The sequence below is a fragment of the Malus domestica genome, chromosome 14 (genome assembly GCF_042453785.1).
Source record: "Malus domestica chromosome 14, GDT2T_hap1".
Classification (NCBI taxonomy): Eukaryota; Viridiplantae; Streptophyta; class Magnoliopsida; order Rosales; family Rosaceae; genus Malus; species Malus domestica.
In genome coordinates, this window is record NC_091674.1 from 9732081 (window position 1) to 9744376 (window position 12296).

At 37.9% G+C, this 12296-nt stretch overlaps 2 protein-coding genes across 3 annotated transcripts; one reads left to right on the forward strand and one right to left on the reverse strand.

The window, feature by feature from the left end:
• The first annotated feature begins 6384 nt into the window (after positions 1–6384).
• LOC103454553 (protein GAST1) lies at positions 6385–8686 on the forward strand. 2 transcript variants are annotated; one of them, XM_008394152.4, is made up of 4 exons: positions 6385–6692; positions 7218–7280; positions 7428–7461; positions 8390–8686. In XM_008394152.4, exons 1-4 carry the CDS (start codon positions 6621–6623, stop codon positions 8569–8571), a joined length of 351 nt encoding a protein of 116 aa, XP_008392374.1. In that variant the 5' UTR covers positions 6385–6620; the 3' UTR covers positions 8572–8686. The 2 variants fall into 2 exon arrangements, with proteins under 2 accessions (XP_008392374.1, XP_008392373.1); XM_008394151.4 differs by having other exon boundaries at positions 6452–6692; positions 7215–7280.
• Positions 8687–9451: 765 nt separating this feature from the next.
• Positions 9452–10819, reverse strand: LOC103454600 (limonoid 7-O-acetyltransferse-like). Its single transcript, XM_008394199.3, has one exon. It carries the CDS (start codon positions 10817–10819, stop codon positions 9452–9454), a length of 1368 nt encoding a protein of 455 aa, XP_008392421.3.
• Between the last annotated feature and the right edge of the window lie 1477 nt (positions 10820–12296).

Here is a 12296-nt window from a genome sequence, read left to right on the forward strand (position 1 = left end):
CTTTCGTGCTTGTGATACATACGAGTGTTCTAAAAATCAGCCTAGGCGGCCGCCTAGGTGTTAGACAGCGATCAGCCACGTCAGCCATCATATTAACATTTGGGATCTCCATTAGATATGCTCTTTTATGTTTTAAAGTCAAAATTTAATGGACTTGTCCACCCAATTTGAAAAGTCCAAAATGAACTCAATGAATCTATATGGACCTTTGGGCATTTCTGAGGTGCAGACCTTAGAAATAGACCTTGCGTGCAGACGGGAATAAGACAGTCTTGATTTGTTGAGCTCACGGTAGAACTCGATTGGTGTGATATAAAGGAATTAAATTATTTTTAATTATTTTCTTCACTAGGTATCTTTTATTTGGAGAGAAAAGGGGGGGGGGGGGGGGACTGAGAGTTCGCACGTTTAAGAGGGAAAGAGACAGAGTGTGAGCTGGGGTGAGGATTGTATTTGAGGTGGATTGAAGTTGCGTTGCGATTGTGACCCAATCATGTTATACCGTTAATTTTTTTTTTCTTCATTAGGCATCTTGTTGCCAGAGAGAAAGGGGTAGGTGGGTAGTTGAGGTAATATTGGTGCGCTGAAGAGGGAAAAAGAGGCTGAGAGGGAGCTGAGCTGAAGAACCGATTTTAGCTGGATTGAAATTGCGTTGTGGCGGTGACCTAGTAATCTTATACCTTTAATTCTTTTGGTTTACTAGATTTTTTTTCTTTTTAATTTTTAATTTTTTTTTTGTCATTAAGAGAGGGAGAGATTAGGGTTGTCTTCGTCGAGAAAGAGAGGCGGAGAGAGGGAGGTGGTGAAGAGTGTCAAGGTTCGATTTCATGTGAAGTTGTGCTTGTGTTGAAGTTGACAATGGTGGTTCATCCAGAAGCTGTGAAGAAACCAAGATTGTGAAGGTGACTTTTTGAAGAATTTTAGAACCTCTGGTATAATCAATTTCCATTCCATTTCGGTTTGTACAATTCTGGGATTTTACTTAGTCAAAATCGTGAAATTGGATATTAGATACATATGTGCAAAACTTGTGCTGGGTTGTGATAAGTGGTGTAGATTGGTAGTAGGTAGACATAGAAGTGTAATTCGATGGGGATGAGTTAGAAACAGACGAAATTGTGATGGAAAGAGAGGATGTAGATATGGGGGATCAATGTGGTGCAAGGAGGGTTGAATTAGTTTTTTCTAACGGTAGATGATGAGTTGAAATTGAAATTAAAAATGGAGTTTGAGCCATTGGATGAAGGGTATGCTTTTTACAACAATTATGCACTTGTAGCGGGGTTTGAGATTCATGAGTATAGTAGTAAAAAGTCCAGGTACAGTGAAAGTTGGTTATGAAATTGTTTGTTACAAACAAGGCAAGAAGAGGGTGGATGCTAATCCCATACCTAATATGAAAGGTAGGAGGGGAGATGCTAGAACTGAGTGCAAAGGCGAAACTTGCGATGAATAAGGGAATTGGTTGTGAAACATTTGGTGTAATAGTTTTCAATGATTGACAAAAGCACCCTATGTCAAGTGCATCACACTTATTTAGATCACTTCGTTGAGTTTTAGAGGCAATGAGGGTGATGATTGAACAATGTGCATAGGACAATATTCCAATAAGTAAACAAGTGGGTTTATTGGAGGTGCAAAATGGAGGAATTAGAAATATTGGTTGCACCCCCAAGAATATGTATAACGTTGAACAACAACTGCGAACTCATCTAATCAGGCATAATGCGAAAATGTTGAAAGAGCATTTTGAGGATGAGAAAGAGAAAAATGATTCATTTTATTTCAAGATAGAGATTGATGAAGGTGGGACACTTAAGAATTCATTTTGGGCGGATGCTAAGTCATGACGTGTTTATTGCCATTTTGGTGATGTGATTGTGTTTGACACCACTTGCAATACCAATGTGCACGGGATGATGCTTGCTCCTTTGTTAGGAGTTAATAACCACGGTTAAACCATGGTATTGGGTTGTGCATTTTGAAAAATGAAAAAACCACGATCTTTAAGTAGTTGTTTGAAGAAATGCTTAAATCTTAACTGAGTGAGTCGCCAAATGTCATAACTATAGATCAAGATGAAGTTATAGCAAGGGTTAATGTCAGCAAACTACCAACCACCTTTCATCGGTACTGCATATGACATATTATTAATAAGTTCAATGACAAGGGTTGGGTTGAGGACGTTTTCAAGGATTGCATGCTTGCATATGAGATATTGAAAGCAAAGAAGAATTTGAGGCAAGGTGGAAGGTGTTGGTAGAAGAACATGAACTGGTTCATAAAACGTGGCTTAAGAACATTTATAAGTTGCGTGCAAGGTTTCAACATTTTGTAAGCATGCTTTTTAGTCGAAATGTCAAATAGTCAACGTGCCGAGAGTTGTCATTCTTTTTTCAAGCAATATGTGCATATGAAGCACTCTTTGATTGAATTCATCATTCCATTAAATCGAGCTCTTAGACGGCAACGTCAGAAAGAGGTGGTTGGTGACCTTAATGATGAAAACCGTGCCCTTCCATTGCAGCTTTGCACCTCAGTGGAAACTAAATTGGCCAAATTGTACACACGATTTATGTTCGAAAAATTTTAAGTGAGGAATTGAAGAGTTCGACTTATTTCTTGAGGGAGCAGTGGTGGGATGGCAATAAGGCATTGTACAAAGTACTTGAGAGTGCTGCAGGGTGACAAAGATGAAGAGGTTGGTGGTTGATACGATCTCGGGATATGCTAAATGCAGCTGCAAATAGATGAAGTTTTGGGGACTTCCTTGTTGACACATATTTGTCGATTTGAGAATGGAACAAATAGAGTTGTTACCGGAACGTTACATACTGAAAAGGTGGCTTCAAGTCGCCAAATCCGGCATTGTTTTTTACACTGGAGGGAAAGAAGTGGGCAAACACGCCGACAATTCTATCTTGTTCAAAAGAGCTCAGTTTTCAATAAAAGTTTCAGATTTAATTAGCAAGGCGTTGATGCTGGAGGAAGGTACCCAACTTCTATCCCGGGCTTTGAAATCATAGGATATGAAGCTCAACTCTTTAGGTGGTGTTAATAGCAGTGGGCAAACGGGCCTTGTACCTGCGGGTTGGGGGGAGGGTCCATACTGTTCCGGGCGGGTACAAATATTGTAAACTCAAAATGGGGTGGGGTGGATCCCAATATATGAGAAAATGGGCCCCGGGCCCAGACTGATTCAATTGTCCATTATATGAGATTAAATCTTCACCATGTATTTCTTAAACATTAGATCACTCTCTCTCCACCGTTTTCATTCTCTCTGAGTCTCTCCACCTTTCTTGATTCCTCAAAGACTCAAATTGAAGTATTGAACTTGTCTCTTGACTCGAATTCGTAACGGCAGTGGCTGCACAGTACTCCTTTCATCCATCCCTCGTCTCTTGGTCTCTCCTCTGTCGACTCTATCCTCAAATTTACCCAACTTGAGACACAACCTTAAGGTCTTTCTCTCTCCCCACTCCGACCACCACCATCATATCTTCTTAAATCCGACCAACACTCTGCTATTCTGTTCGGAGTCTTCAATTTTAATGTATTGATTGTTAGAGATTTAGGATTTAGGATTTTTTAGATATAGGAATTTTGGGGGTGTGGACCTAATAATTTCTAGTTGTCTGATGATGGAATTGACTGATTAGTTTTCTAATTTTGAAGCTTTGCATTTTGTTTTTAAATGAGATTGGAATTATGAGAATTTTCAGATTTAGGGCATTGGGGATTGGTGGGCAAATATTGGGGTGGCTTAATACTGACATGTTTATTGGTATGTGTGTTCATTGTTGCGGTGTTGAGGAAGAACACTTTTTGTGATAAAAAAATTTGGAAATTTTATATGTTTTTAACTGATTGATGAAATTGTGTATCCACAGTATTGCGTTTTTGTGATTTTGATAATTGGAGAATGTGTTAATTGTTGAATTCGATTGTTTGACGAAGCTGTTGATTGAATCCAACTGTTCTGGAAAAAAAAAATGGATTGGACCCATGGACCAATCCCGATTCGGCCCATTTTAAATGGGTTGAGTTAGGTCCGGTTTCAAAACTCAAATTTCCTATAACCGACCCCGCCTGTCCCGTTGCATTTTTTAACGAATCCAGTCCATTCTTCAAATTTGGGCTCGGCCCGGCCTGTGCCCACCCCTAGGTGGTAACCGTGGTCAGAAAAGAAAACAAACTGAAGAAGGAGGCAGGAGTTCTCAAACCAAGGTGCTTAAGGATCCTATTCAAGTTAAAAGAAAAGGGGCGTAAAAAGTAAGTACGAAAGACAAACGAAGTCAAAATCGGAGACGCAGTAGTAGAATTGTTGGTATTATAAAATTGTTTCGTAGTTGGTCCACCTAGCATTCTAACCCAGCAGACCTTGACAACCTTTTTTGGTATTTTTTGTTATATTCGGGTATTATAGAAATATTTCAGCATGTACATACATTTTCATATATATTATAAACAAATAATTTTTTTTTGTTTTTAATTATTGTTTATTTTAATTAAAATAATTACAAAAAAAAATTAAAATGAGTAATTTAATAAAATCATAAATAAAGGAAAACAAATTAAAAAAAAAAAAAACCTTTGTTCGACGAAAGACCTTCGTTGCATATGATTAAAAAGGAAGCTTTCATCCCGCAGGGCCTTGGACAACGAAAATTTCATAATTCAAAAATATTAAAATACTTGAAATCCAAATTTTATTGGACAAATTTCGTAGCATCCTTGTTTACTCAATGAAAAAATTTGTCACACTGAGTCTTACCTAACGACTAGTTGTCGCTGTAAACTCAATCTGACAACAAGCTGTCGTACCCTTTAGTTTGGTGCTACGGTACGCTTCGTTCCCCTATCTTTGAGGTGACAAACGCATTATTTGTCAAGGAAAGAGCCTTGCGCGACTGCGTCTGCGAGACAAAGTTTTCGTTGAGCCAATGTTTATGCTACGAAAATTGACTTTATGTGATGAACTTTTGTTCGTAGCGAAAATTGTTTACTGTAATAGTGTTATGCTGTGGTTAATAGTTTTGTAATTATTACCTGCCTTTTTTTACATTGTGAAAAGACTTATCTTCACATGAAATTCTGACTTTGTCACTAAATGCACATCATATAGTGTAACACCTGGCAACATTTTTTTGGTTTTCTTGTGGATTTTTTCCTTGGATGTTGTCTAAGCAACGACAACAATTCATAACTATCATACATGAATGGTTCACGAGATCAAACTAACATAACTGATTTCAACACCGTATAGTGTAACACCTGGCAACAATTTTTTGGTTTTCTTGTGGATTTTTTCCTTGGATGCTGTCTAAGCAACGAAAACAATTCATAACTATCATACATGAATGATTCACGAGATCAAACTAACATAGCTGATTTCAACACATAAACTCTAGTTTCCATATGGTTGATGTAGGCTCTCTCGCTCTCGCTCACACACACACACACACACATTTCCAAGAATTAATTAAAAAACAGAAAGAAAAAGATATAGGGAGGGAGCAAACAAAATTGGTCACGGGCATTGAGTTAAGTTAGACCAAACGAAAGGGCTCTACGGTACTGGCAATGCTTTCCTGTGAGGACAAACAGAGAAGTGGGTATGAGAGGTGAGTGCTTGCATGGTTGTAATATATAATAGTTTTATGTTCTTGCATGTTTCACTCTCTAACGATTCAGTTGATTTCATCAGTTGTATATATGTTGGCCATTAGAAACCGGCCTAACAGTAGCAGGGACATGTGAGGGCACATGTGTGAGGTGGCATCCTATATACCCTATCGCTTTCACAATGCCATCATTCACATGCATGAGAAGAATCACTAAACTTGAGGAAAGCAAAATATATCGATCCATGATATATATCCAAGATCCAATCAGAATAAATGTAGTTATTTTTTTCCTTCAAAAACTTGATATCTTGAAGCGTTTTTCACTAATATTAACATTTGTCATACAGTTCTAATTAATTAAATAAACTTTTGTTCTAGTTTTTTAGGTAACTTATATGGAAAAGAAAACTTGCAATCTGTTGCTTACATGTGGTTCTCAACTTTCATCACATGTCTCGTGGATTCAAAGACAATTTTTTTTTATTTTTTATTTTTTTGGTCTCTTCTCATTTCTTGGACTCATATAGTGTTTGCTAGTTCTCACAATAATTCTCAACTACAAAACTTGAACATGCAATTACCTCGTCTTTGTTCGGGTAATAACTAAAGCGTTTTTCATATTTACCAAAAGAAGGCCTTTTTATATGTAAAGTAATTAATAAACTGTAAGTGGTGAGTTGGTCGTTTCTGTCAGTACGTGGTCTAGACTTTCTGCGTCTTACATGTTGAAAACAACAAAGTTGCATAAAAATAATGTTGATCCCTAGAACTTACTTGCATGCATGGCAATATATATGACACACACACATCCCTTTCTATGCAAAAGGCATACATAGAATTCTCTCTTGTATATAAATAGCCCTATATATATATGACTAACTCCACCCACAGGGCCACAGTTCAGGAAAACATATAATTCTCACTCTTCTCTATCTCTCTAGCTAGTTGCTTCTTGAGTTCAAGAATTTTATTTTTCTGGTACAGCCGGCAATGGCAAGGGCTTTAAATTTTGTGATGTTCTTCCTTGTTATACTGTTCTTTGCCCTAACAGTAGAGAACCATGTAAGCCATCTTTCATCTCTCTCCCTCTAGAGATAAATATGCATCATTGTATATACACACACATATATATACACCTGGTCATGCAAGTGTGGGGTTGTTGTCGGCCCACTGCATTTCAAATTTGAACTCACTTAATATAGTTTAGAGTAGGAATATCGCTTGCATTAAAAAAAAATTATAAATTTGTATAACATGCCTGCTTTCTACTAGCAAGATCTGCAAGTTGTAGTCAGATGAAAATTCTTTCCATGTTGACCATCTTAACCTGCCGTTAGCTCCTTGGCTTGAATTCTAACAGTATACTTGAAACAGAGATAATTTCATTGCAGTAGGATTGTAAAAACAAAGCAGAATGTTTTATTCAGAAAAAAAGAAGGCATGTACATTATTATATGCCGAGACACTCGCAAAGAAATTGGGTGTTAAATTTAAATTGAAAAAAAAAAAAAAACTAAAATTATTGAGTGCATGCATGTAGATTATTCCTTTGCTTGAATTCTAACAGTATACTTGAAAATGAAGCAGGCTAATGCCACTGGCACTGAAGCTCCAGCACCGCAGCCCCAAAGCAGTAACAACCATACCATGGTGAAATTTATTTATTTTCAGACTGCAACTTTTTTAAATTATCTGATTTTTCTGCCTCAGTTTTAGATACATTTTTTTTACAGTATTAGATTGTTAATTAAATGAAATCTCAAGTTTATAATTATCTCTTGCTCTTATGCAATTCAGAATGGAATCACTGAAGGCAGCCTTCAACCTCAAGGTAGGGATGCTAATTAAGCATGTATACATTACAATCGTATTAGCAATATTTAAAATATTAAGGAAACTTTACCTAGAGAGACAAAAACACAAATTACATTTTATACAATTTTACTAGTTTTGAATCAGTTTAAGTAGAGATAAAAGCCCAAACCCCAACAAATCTAGCTAAAAAACAAGCAAACCAAAATTTTAAAATCCCAGCTATGCCCCTAATAGACTTGTCCAAAACTACACCATTAATAAAAAACTCCAAATTGATTTTAGATCTGTAAAAACTAATTTATGCAAGATTAGTTTCACAATTCATGCACTTTTGCTAGATCGGTTTCAAAATTTTCTACACTTCCGCAAGATTCATTTCAAATTTTTTGCACTTCTACAAGATTAATTGCAAAATTACTGCACTTATGCAAGATCAGTTTTGATATTCTTACACTTTTGCAAGATCAGTTTCAAAATTCTACAATTCTGAAAGATTAGTTTCAAACTTTTAGCATTTTTGTAAGATCAATTTCAAAATATAGGCATCCAAATTCCAAATCATCAAAATCTCAAAATCAAATACTTTCAGAAAATACTACAATAAAAAAGCCAAAATTAAAAATCCCAATGGTTTTCATATAAGGAAAAAAACACTCATAAATCTAGGCAACAATTTGAAGAAGGGAACAAGGTAAAGACAATTTACAATTAAAATAAAAAGGGTATATGACATTACTTGCCACGTGGGTAGATTTTGTCCCCCTATGCAATAAATAAAAAACTTTATCTCTTTCTAAACTATAGTTTTATAATGTAACTTTACGTGTAATTTCCTAAAAATTAAATGCTTCTTAACCAAAAAAAAAAAAAAGGGAAAATGAAAAAAAAAGGTAGATAAATTTTTTTATTATTTTTATTGAAACTGATTAAGTGAAACATTGTAGAGTGCGGTCCTCGTTGCACCACAAGATGCTCAAACACACAGTACAAGAAACCATGTTTGTTTTTCTGCCAAAAGTGCTGTGCCAAGTGCTTGTGCGTCCCTCCAGGCACATATGGGAACAAGCAATTCTGCCCTTGCTACAACAACTGGAAGACCAAGAGAGGAGGCCCCAAATGTCCTTGAACCAGCCATTCCACACAAAAAATGTCATTCTGTACTCCTTAGTGAAATAAATAACAAAGGACGAAGTTCATGTTGATTTTTTTAGTGTTAATGACAATTATCTTTCAAATTATAATTGCTTATGTCAGCGTTTTAAACTGTGTACTTAAATTTGATTAGACTTAAAATTCTGCATGTTACATCAAATTTGTTGTTTACAGATGTTTATGGAAAATATTCAACTGCTTATTAAATTAAGGTAGTAAAAAGTCCCCCTCTTTCCGTATTTTTGGATGGTAATTTTCCTCCAAACATGGAGAATTGGAGATTCAAAGTTCTATTGCTTATAGCTTCCTTGTTTTTAAATAAAGTGAATTCGAAATTGTCTTTCATTCCAAGGCGTAGCTTGTAATTGTGTACAAACTAAAGAATATTACAAAGAGGATCCTTTGTAGATTCCTCAATCATACAAATCGTAATGTATGTTAGTTATGATGTTAACAGGAAATTGCTAAACCAAATACAAGACTGATCGAAGATGTCCGATATTAGCAAATCCTTCTGCAATCATATTAGCTTCTCAATGTATGTAACATATATATGGTATCGTTAAGAAATTAGATCATTAAGTACCATATATCGTTAATGAGTGAGGAAAGTCGCCAATTTAGAGCTTGCTTTTAACGCCATAGCGTCTACCTGCAAAACAGTAGAATAACCTATTGGACTAGAAATATAAATTGGTTTTGAAAAGCCAGAAGCTGCTTCTCCATTGCTTAACAAAAACTATCGAAATTGGTTTTGACATTTATATAGAACTATAAATTATAGAGTTATGATGACACAAAGATATATAGGATGAACAATCTTATTACAACCATAAATTCACCATATACTTCCATCACATACGGCTTTCATGGACAGCTGCACTGGGGTTTAAGGAAGCAAATGAAAGAAGCATCTCATCCCTTTGAAAGATAGCCATCTCTTGTTCTGCCAGTGTTACCCACGCTTCAATATTTTCACCAAGTTTACTATCAATCAAAACTATAAAGTTTTTAAAGCCCATAGAAGTAGCAACCCAAGTGGGTTTCCCCCACCCAAAATCCATATCATATATTGGAAATTTGCACAAACTTGTACAACGAAAAATATTAACTCCCCTTGAGATGAATTCAACCTCCTTTGTATGATATTCGGAAACCACGGCAAAACCATCTTCGCCTTTAAACCTATTAGCCTTGTCGTTGCAAAAGTCCGTTAAGCCTTTCCTCAACTTGACAACAACCTCATGTAATTTTATATCACTTTCTTCAATAAGCACTGGAAACGCCCAAACGAGATTACCTACAGTATTGGCCGGCAGTGGAGAGACCATTCTTTTGCGCAAGTTCATGGCGTGGAACAACACCGATGGCCTTGATGACGATGTTGATATGGACTGTGCAGCAGCAATAGCACATTTGACCACAACTGCAGATACTAGTTCCACATTTGTAGGGTTGTTAGTAGTAATAGCTGCTTTTGCCTTGAGACTGGCCATCTTTGAGGTGCTGAACACAAAACGCCTAGTGGTGAAATTTTGATGTGGGTCTGGGATGTCCAAGGTGCGTGTGATCAACATCTCTGAAGGCGGCAGCAACGACGATCCAATAAACAAAGGAAGCACTTGACCTAATCTCTGGTCATGACCAATGAATTCTGATTGATCAAGAGCAGTACTGGCTGCCGTCCAACTTTGGACAAAAGTGCACAAGGATGAAGCGTCCGCGATCTTGTGTAAAAGAGAGACTGCAATAGCAATTCCTCCACAGTTAAAGACAGTGAGTTGAACAAGCAGAACAATAACATCTTCCTTTTCAGCACTGGAGGTGGGAATAAAGTGCTGGAATAAGGTGGAATCAGGTTGGGAGAGAAAATTCAAGAGGTGGCAATCCATTCGAGCTTCTACAAAATAAACCCCTTGGTCATTGCACTCAATGGTAGCAGCGTCTTTGAGCCGCCCGGCAAGTGGATAGAAATGAACCAAGGTTTTGGACAACGACTTCTGAAGGTGGCTTGACATTTTCAATGCATGGGGATTGAAGTCGCCATAAGTATGATCATAGTTGCTGGTAGACGAGTAGAAGAAGATCATATTGCCATACAAATTAGGACTATGTCTTTGGTCCAAAAGAGAGAGCTTGAAGTTTTTGTGATGATGAGGAGTTGGGGAGGATGGCCTAATTGTTTTTCTTGAAATGATCTCGACCTTCATTTCTTTCACCATCGCTCGATCATTTGCTGCTTTTTCCAGTTCATCGATTTATATATATTGGCGTGTTGTGTGACCGCCGTATGCCATTGAAGCTCAAGGGAAAATTTTATAGGACGGCAATAAGGTCGGCGATGATGTATGGCACAGAATGTTGGGCGGTGAAACATCAACACGTACACAAAATGGGTGTAGCGGAGATGAGGATGCTTCGTTGGATGTGTGGGCACACGAGAAAGGATAAGATTAGGAATGAGGATATCCGGGGTAAAGTAGGAGTAGCCGAAATTGAAGGAAAGATGAGAGAAAATCGGTTACGGTGGTTTGGACATGTGCAAAGAAGGCCTACTGACGCTCCGATTAGAAGATGCGACTATGGGACAGAGGTTCAGGGCCGAAGGGGTAGAGGAAGACCTAGGAAAACTTTGGAAGAGACTCTAAGAAAAGACTTAGAGTACTTGGATCTAACGAAGGACATGACACAGGATCGAGCACAATGGCGTTCTAAGATTCATATAGCCGATCCCACTCAGTGACTTGGATTTTCCAAGTCTCCAACCAAGAAGTTTTCCTCACTCGGGAACTTAAGGGAACACTACCCCAACCTACATGCTCCACTCAGAAAGCTTCAACATACAAGCTTCAACAAAAGAAAATTCAAAGAACTTAGCGAAGAAGGCTTTGGTGTATTTAACACAATACGTTGAAATGAAGGAAAGCTTATTTATTGATATCCCCGATAAGCTACAAATATGTACATATACATGAGTCAAAATAAACACACAAGAGGGAGCCTTCACAAAGGTTGCTTAGGAGAAGTCTCAGCAGTCGGTAGAGCCCCAGAAAGAGAAGGCACCGGAGGGGGATCATTTGGAGCCTCAGTACTGGACAGAACCCTAGAAGGAGGAGGCATCAGAGGTTGATCATTTGGAGCTTCATTACGCGGTACAGCCCCAGAAGACGAAGGCAATAAATGCCTTTGGAACAAACCCACAAATCTCTGATGATCAAGTAAAACCTGACCATCAGTTTCCTTCATCTGGTCAAGCTTCCTCTTCATGTTTGTAGCATAGTCATGTGCGAGCCGGTGCAACTGTTTATTCTCATGCTTGAGCCCTCTAATCTCCTGTTTGAGACTCATCACTTCAGCCGCCAATGATTCAACTTGGCGGGTTCGAGCAAATAGGCGTTGGGCCATATTAGACACAGAACCTGCACACTGAACACTGAGAGCCAGCGAATCCTTAACAGCTAACTCATCAGACCGTTTGGAAAGTAGTCTGTTATCTTTGGGAGTGAGAAGGTTCCTGGCCACCACCGCAGCGGTCATATCATTCTTCATCACGGAATCCCCAACGGTAAGAGGACCAGTTGAGGAGACGAAGGATGGGCGCCATATGTTGTCTGGAGAAGGCGGGGCTGCCTCTTCAACAAGGTTCAAGTCAAAACGACGGTCGGAGGGGCCAGACATTTTCAAAGGTGTTGAAGAGAG